The 8,360-nt window shown below is 48.8% G+C and overlaps 1 protein-coding gene across 2 annotated transcripts in view; it reads right to left on the bottom strand.

Moving 5' to 3' along the window:
- Window positions 1-2,739, bottom strand: part of IL4R (interleukin 4 receptor) — a 39,957-nt gene extending 37,218 nt beyond the window's left edge. For both annotated transcript variants that reach the window (XM_006148259.3, XM_027771793.1), the window contains exon 1: window positions 2,368-2,739. In XM_006148259.3, coding sequence (XP_006148321.1) covers window positions 2,368-2,526 — 159 coding nt within the window. In that variant the 5' untranslated portion in view covers window positions 2,527-2,739. The remainder of the gene's footprint in view (window positions 1-2,367) is intronic.
- Between the last annotated feature and the right edge of the window lie 5,621 nt (window positions 2,740-8,360).

An 8,360-nucleotide genomic window follows, 5' to 3' on the forward strand; every position in this document is an offset into this window, starting at 1 on the left:
AAATCCCACCCAATGAGGTTCATGGCAATTGCTGTACCAGGCACTGCTCTGTATGTGGGCATACACGAACTGACTGAATCATCCCTGCGGTGGGACACAGCAGTTACCATTTCACAAAGGGGAAAACTGAGGTCTGGACAAGTGAGTTGCATAGTAAGCGGGAAAGCCAACGGCTGAGCTTGGGCAACCTGGCTTGAGCTCATGCAGTTATGACCACTCTCTCTTCCTCTTGACAGGAAACATGAAAGCTCAGTATTCTAATGGAACTTCATCCAGCTTCTGTCCCTGCCAGACCTCCAGTCAAGTCCCTAATCCCAAACCCTCTCCTTCATGTCCCAAGAGGGTGCAGGGGAGGGCCAGGAGTGCAGGGGCGTGCTCTGACTTGTTTGACATTCATTTCAGCTCCTTTTCTGTCTCTGAGCAGGGGGAAACTGTGAGTGCCTTGGGGGACAGCCTCCCCACCCTGCCTGGTCTGCAACCCTGGGACTGCACTATACAAAATCTGTCAGTCACTGAGTCACTGCCCTGAGTGTAGAAACCCTCAGATCATCCCAGACCTGCTGGTAACTGGCTATGTTGTAACCCAGGCAACTCACTAGGGTTTTTCCTCCCGGCTGCCTGCGCATAGCCTCCCTTCGGACTGGGCCCAGAGGTGCAGGCAGGAGCCTAGGCATCTGCACAGTGACTCTTACAGCTCGGGCAAAGTAGAAGCCACACGCCTCTACTCAGCACGGCACTCAAGGCCACTAACATGTAGCCAGTCCACCTTTTCCTGTCTCTGGCTTCTCCCCACTCCCTAGGCTCCACACTCCCTAGGCTCCACACGCCTGCAGTTTGTACCCCCAGCCATGACCCGCGGTGTCCTGCTGTGTCCGCCTCTCAGCACGCCTTCCCTCCCATTCTCCACCCGCCAAACGCCTCTACCCCACTGCCAAGGCCAGCTAGGGGCACCTGCTCTGTGAGGCCTCATGCCTTCTGCCCTGAAAACGCGATCCTCCCCAGCTTGTGCTCCTGCAGCCCCTGGTGTCCCTCACTCCGATCTTTTCCCCCACCCCAGAGGAGGAGCTTAGCTGCTGAGGACAGACACCAGTACACAGAAGCTCAAAATGCTAGAGAGAGAACGAAGGGCCCAGCCAGTCACCTCCCCTGTTCACCTCCCCTCCTGTGCCTCAGTGCCCTCAACTAGAACCGCGGGTTGAGATTGCTGAGTTTTAAGAGATCTTTGAAGGACTCTAGAATCCCCTTCCTGTGCAATATATCCTAGCCAAAAATACACTCGTGCCTCAGTTTCCCCACTGGGCTTTAGGATTTTAATAAAGGCACTGATGTTCCAGAAAGTGCCATGGGCTCCTAATAAGCCATGGGAGGGGGAGGGGGGCCTGCAGTCCCACCTCCCTGAATTCTAGGAAGGGCTGAGAGAGACCTAAGCAGCGTTAGTGGAGCCTGGGGGCACTCCCTCTGAATGCAAACCAGCAGCGAGCAGTTTACTGGTTTCCCATCTGCCTGATTCTAAGAAATCCAGACCTGTGGGGGTTTTCGTTTTTATTTTTTTTTTTAAATCAGATTCTTGGATTTACTAAATTTGAATTTCAGGGAAGAGGCTTGGGAAAGCGCATTTTCACCAAGCCCCCGGGATAATTCCCACTGCTGAGTGGTGGGAAACGGCGGCTCTGGCGACAGCCTGCCTGGGTTCCAATCGTGTTCCCCGTCCGCCCGTCACGCGCTTCGTCTTGCTCAAGTTAAAGCTGCCTGTGCCACCACATCCTCCTCCGAGAAATGGCCCTGATACATAGCAGCGGCCACAGAAAGGTTATTCTGAGGTTTAACTCAGCATTCTTTCCAAATTCCGGACAGAGCCCGAACAAAACGAGTCCCAGCAAGTGATCGCTGTTATTGGGGCCACCCAATCAATAGTCAGCGGTCAGAGGTCGAAAAGGGCCTTGTTTCCCCAGATTCCGTGACCTAGTACCCGACTTCACAGTTCTCAGAACTTCCCCACCCAGTCTCGCCCGACAATCCTCACCAACTTCCCGAGCTCGGGGTAGGTGGTGTTGCCCCAAACTAACGTTACCCCACGCTCACGACGTCGCCAGCCTCCCCAAGCCCTCCCCGCTGAGCTCTCAGGGGCAGCACGAGTTTGGGGGTACTCAGGGTCCAGCCTCCCCGGGCTCAACTCGCCTGGGCGAAATGGACAGAACCCGGCGCGGTTCCGCGCGTGGGGACGGGAGCGGGATCCCAGCCCGTCGGTGGTCCTGGCGGCGCGGTCTCCTCGGTCCCCGCTCTTTTCCCGGACGGCCGCAGTTGCCCGGAGCGATCCCCAACCACACACCCCCACACTCGGATCCACGCGCGGGCCCTGGATCCTACCTGAGCGCTCTTGCTCCATTCGCCGTCCGAACGCCCGAGCGGGAAGTGGCGGACCCCGGGTCCGCCAGGGTCTGGCCCGCGGGTCGCGGGGCTTTCCTGGGAGCTACATGGAGCCGCCCCGGCTTCCTGCGCCCGCCCTCGCGCCCGGCGTATTTGCATGCGCGGCCCCGCCCGGCACGACCGGGCGCTGGGTCCTGGGAGCTCGTCTGCCCCGGTTTCCCCGCGGAGCAGTATGGATTCCGCGCTCCGCTCGCTGTTCCTAGTGTGAGCGTTGTCCTCTCCTGGCTGCGACCCCGGCACCCCGCCAATTGGCCCGCTGCGCGCTGTAGCCCACGCAGCAGCCCGCCCACGACTCCGCAGTAGTTCTCCCTGGATGGCAGAATAAAAGGCCAACCCGCGATCGGACCTCCCCTCCCCTGCCCGAACCTCCGCCCCCTTCTCCTTCCCTTCCCACCCAGGCCCCTGACCTATCTTCGCAGAGAGGCAGTTGTGTTAGTGATTGGGGTGCGGGGCGACCGAATCCTCCCTTTCCCGACAGCCCGATTACAAAGTGCCAATGTTTGTTCATTGTTTAATAAATGTTTGCAGAGCGCCTGCTCCAGAAAATTTTACATAGTAAAACATCCTCCCTTAGGAAGCCAACCGTGCCCACCAGGCGCAGTTACTCCTTCCTCTACTCCTCTTGGCCGGACTGTGCCTTACCCGTGTCAAGTGCTGAGCACGCAGGCATGAAACAGACACTGGCCTGCCTCTGAGACCTGATGACCAAGTGGGCAAGACAGCCCAGGTGGTGACAGTGCACCAGACTCAGTCCTGGGATCAGTGATGGTTTCCTGGAGGCATTCAGATGGAGGGATGGTGAGCAAATACCTGGAGGGGAGACGTGGCCTGGGGATGTGGGAAAAGTACCTTCACTTAGTATCTACTTTTCCATGCCTTCAGGTGCCAGGTCCTGGGCTGAGGGCTGGAAAGGATGAGAAATAGAGACAGACCCTGCTTTCTAACCCTGGGCATCTGTGAGGAGAGACAAGTGACAAGAAACACAGCCGGCTGTGTACCCCTGTCCTGAACCCTGCGATGGGGCAGCCAGGTGGAAATGGAGAGGTCTGGGGGCAGGATGGGAAGCTTGGGCTTCAAGTGCTGCAGGAATTCTCCAGACAAGGTGTGACTCCCTCTCCTGGACACTGGCACACTCACAGCCACGTTCACACCATTACTCACACATCCATACTCTCCCACACGGTTGCTAGTTGAGCCTAGAATTCAACCCTCGAGCTTTCCCTTGCAAAGATGAAAGAGCACCTTCTCTTGCCCCTTCCTTGTGTCTCTCAACACCGGTCTAATCTCACCTGGAGATGACAGCAAAAGTCTCCCTTCCACGTCCTAAGGGAATGTGGGCTTGGGCTGGGTTTTAATCTGTTTTGTTACTAATAACAGAAAATACCCGGAACTGGGTGGTTTGAGAAAACAGAAGTTTATTCAGCTCATGGTTTGGGGGATCCAAAGTCCAGGGGCATATTTGAGGGAGGGCGTTTTGTAGAGTCCTGCGCACATTGCAAGGTGGGGAGCAGAGTAGGACAGAGGGTCATCCTCCAGTCTCATCCCCTCTCCTTAGAAACCCGCCATGGTTTAGTTTTATGGCCCTGCTCTAAGGACCTTAATCCCAATCTCTTCCCAGAGGCCCCACCTTTTATTCTTTGACATATAATTGATCAAGTTTTCATCCTCTTAATCCCATTACACCGGCTCAACACATGAATTTGGGGAGGGGGTATGATCAAACTGTAGCAGACTATATCCCCTCCCGCTTCCCAAAAGCGGGCTCCTGGCCTGTTTACGTAGCCCTTTGTTCTTTTCTCACTTGCTACCAGATCACCTACGTTTGCAGGCCAACTCTGCTATTTATTATGTGACTTTAGGCAAAGTGGATCATCTCATTGTGCCTCAGCTTCCTCATCTATGAAGTGGGGATAATAATAGACCCACTTCACGGGGTGAAAAGGCAAAGAATAGAAACTGTTGCCCTTAGCTATAGATGCTTTGAGTCTCAATGCAGCCAGCTCTTGTTGGGGCTTTACTGTGTCTGTGTTCAATATCCCCGTCTCCCGTGTTATTAGTAAGGAATCGTAAATTCTTTAGAGACATATAAAAGGAGTGTATTTGGGCCAGCAGGTGGAGTGGTGGTTAAGATGCTGGACACTCGCACATGGCCAACCATGGTTCGAGTTCTGGACTTGGTGGCTTGCTTTCTCATTTCTCTGTCTCTCTCTGGTCAAGTTTAAAAATAAATTAATTAATTAAATTAAAAGAATTATTTAATTTAATTAATTAATTTATTATTCTTCAATTTGACCAGAGAGAGAGAGAGAGAGAGGGAGGGAGCGTGAGGTGAGAAGGCAAGTCGCCAGGTCTGGGACTCGAGCCACAGTTGGCCAAGTGGGAATCTAGTACCTTAACCACCATGCCACCTGTCAGCCCCTAATAAATAATTCTTTTTAAAAAGTTTTGCATTTTAAGTTTATTTACTTATTTACTTTCACAAAAGAGAGAGACAGCCCCTCCAACAGGGTTTTGATGTCCAAATTTACCCCCAACCAGCCCTGGATCACTGGCACACGTGAGCAGGTATATTCAGGGAGTTCTCTGGACAGAAGCCTAGAACCTTCCCATGTGAGTCAACCTCACAGAGCATCATGTTTTGTTTTGTTTTTAAATAATTATTTATTTAATTTTATTATCATTAATATTTATTTTTAATCTGATCAGAAAGCTATAGAGAAAGAGAGGGAAAGTGAGAAAGCAAGCCACCAGGTCCAAGACTTGAACTATGGCCAACCATGTGGGAACCCAGTGCCTTAATCACTATGCCACCTACCTGCCAGCCCCAGAACATCATGTTTTACTGCTGCCCACCATCTGGCGCCAATTCATGTTATTTGTTCTGCTCGGAATGAAGATGAAGAAGTGGAATCAGAGCCCCTTCCCTCAGCCTGTTCCCCTGGTTGAGAAGCAGGATGAAAACAGTGCTAAGAAGGAGAGGGATGGAGCAGGTGTGAGCAGATGTGAAGACATTTGGGAAGTCTGGGGTAGAAACTGGGAATGCAATGTGCTCTCTGTAAGTCTGACATGATGTCAAAACAAGACATTGATGAAAGCCGGGCATTGTGCAGAGGCTCGAGACAGGTAGTAAGTGGGGAGTTCCTCTTCTGTACAGTTTTATTATTCTAATCCCAGCCCAAACTTATCTTTAACTGCTTTGTCAGGCCTTGGAGTGGGCTTCAAGGACTTAAAATAATAAAAACTCTGTGGCCCCATGCAGGGGCTTCCCAAGTCTTGCCTCATAAACTCAGTTCATGTTACATCACAATGCACTTCATTGTTTTCAAGATTATCTTTAAGCTTTTAAAAGATAGTAGACTTTATTTTTTTTAGAACAGTTGTAGATTTACATAAAAATCGAGCAGACAGAACAGAGTGTTCGTGTGCTCCCCTCTTCTGTGCATTATTTTCCCTATCCTCAACATCTTCCATTACTGCAATGCATTTGTCACAATTCTCTTTTTTTGAGAGATTTTTGCTCAACTTTTGAGAGCTTTTTGACAGATTGGGGCATGAGTGCTCACCAGAGAGACAGAGAGAAAGAAAGAGAGAAATCACCCCTTACAGGGCTGGCAGGTGGTGTGGTGGTTGAGGCGCTGGACTCCCACATGGCTGACTGTGGTTCAAGTCTTGAAGCTGGCTGCTTGCTTTCTCTCTCTCTCTCTCTCTCTGTATCTCTCAGGTCAAACTGAAGAACAATAATAATAAGAAATATAATAAAACAATTCTTAAAAAAAAAAATAGAAGAAGAAATCACCCCCCAGGAAGGGTGGCCACACTGCAATCCCTTCTTCTCCATTCTCCTCTCAGTATTTCGGGTTCAAACACACATGTGCCTGGCGTGAGTATCAACCCCCTGGGTCTGGGACTCAAACTGCGGTTGGCCATATTAGAGTACAGTGAAATAACCATTATGTCATCTGGTGGTCTCATTTTTTTTTTTTTTTTTAAGGATTTGTCATAGGGAGCGTTTGCATGCTGGAGAGAGACATAGAAAATAGTGAGAGGGAAAATGGGATGGCCAAGCCATGATCCCTTCTCCTCCATCCTCCTTCTGTGATTTTGGGTTTGCATGCACATGTGTCTGGCATGATTTTCAAGCCATCAGGTCCAGGACTCAAACCACGGTAGGCCATGTGGGAGTTCAGCACCATAACCACTATGCCATCTGCTGGCTCCCATTTGTTAAATTAATTAATATAGATATATTCTTTTTTTAAAATAATTATTTATTTAATTTCATTTTTACTTATCATTGTTATTATTTTTCTATTTGTTCTTGGACACATGTGTTCACCAGAGAGAGAGAGACAGGGAGGAAGGGAAAGTGGGAAAGCAAGTTGCCAGGTCTGGGACTTGAGTCATAGTTGGTCATGTGGGAATCCAGTGCCTCAACTACACCACCTGCAGGCCCCTTGATACATTATTATTAACTAAAATTGACAATGTACATCAAGTTTCACCTTTTCCTTTGAACAGATATATGGGTCTTGACAAATGCATACTGTCAAGGATTGAGATATATAAAATATAGAATAATTTCACCTCTTTAAAAATCCCATTCTCCAACTGTTCATCCTGAACCCTGGAAATTACTGATCTTTTTTACTGTTGCCATAGTTTTCCCTTTTTCAGAATGTCCTGTAGTTGGGATCAGAAAGTACGTAGCCTCTTAAGACAGATATATAAAATATAGAATAATTTCACCTCTTTAAAAATCCCATTCTCCAACTGTTCATCCTGAACCCTGGAAATTACTGATCTTTTTTACTGTTGCCATAGTTTTCCCTTTTTCAGAATGTCCTGTAGTTGGGATCAGAAAGTACGTAGCCTCTTAAGACTGATTTCTCTCATTTAGCAATATAGCATATAAGAGACAGAGAGACAGAAAGCAAGAACTCACCCACCAGAGGGGATGGCCACGCCACAATCCCTTCTCCATTCTTCTCTTGGGATCTTGGGCATGCACGCCCAGTGTGAGTTTTAAGCCATGGGACTCAAACCGTGGTCAACTTTGTGGGAGTCCAGCAACATAACCATTATGTCATCTGCTGGTCTTTATGATATATGTTTTTAAGGTTCTTCCATGTCTTTTCATAGTTCATTTATTTTGCTGACCCATATAGCATTTTATCTATTCACCTATTGAAAGACATCTGGGTTACTTTGGGCAATTATGCATAAAGCTGCTATAAACACTTGTGTGCAGGTTTTTTTTTTGTTTTTGTTTTTGTTTTTGTTTTTTTTTGAGAGGTTTTTTCGCTATAGGGTGCATGCGCTCGCCAGACAGACAGAGAGAGACATAGAGACAGAAAGTGAGAAATCACCCCCCAGGGGGGATGGTCACGCCGCAATCCCTTCTCCTCCATTCTCCTCTCGGGATCTTGGGCACGCACGCATACGTGCCTGGCATGAGTTTTAAGCCACTGGGTCCAGGATGCGAACCGCGGTCAACTACGTGGGAGTCCAGCGACATAGCCATTACGCTAACTGCTGCTTCCCTTGTGTGCAGGTTTTTGTGTAGACATACATTTTCTTTTTCTTTCTTTTTTTTAAGTTTTGCTGTAGAGCACATGTGCTTATGAGAGAGAGAGAGAGAGAGAGAGAGAAAGTAAGAAATCACTCCTCCCATCCCCAAGAGGGACTGCCCTGCTGCAATCACTTCTCCTCCATTCTCCTCTCAGGATTTTGGGCACGCACACATGCACATGTACCCAACATTTTCTTTTCTTTCTTTCTTTTTTTAATTAATTTACTTTTTTACATTCTTTCACTGAACATCATCAAAGCATACAAAATCCAATTTCCCATCCAAAATACACTGTAAAGTTGCTTAATCATGTTGTTGTCAACAAATAATTTTCTATTTCTTGTTTTTTATATATATATATATA

This window comes from Tupaia chinensis, unplaced genomic scaffold (genome assembly GCF_000334495.1).
Source record: "Tupaia chinensis unplaced genomic scaffold, TupChi_1.0 Scaffold000231_1, whole genome shotgun sequence".
NCBI lineage: Eukaryota > Metazoa > Chordata > Mammalia > Scandentia > Tupaiidae > Tupaia > Tupaia belangeri.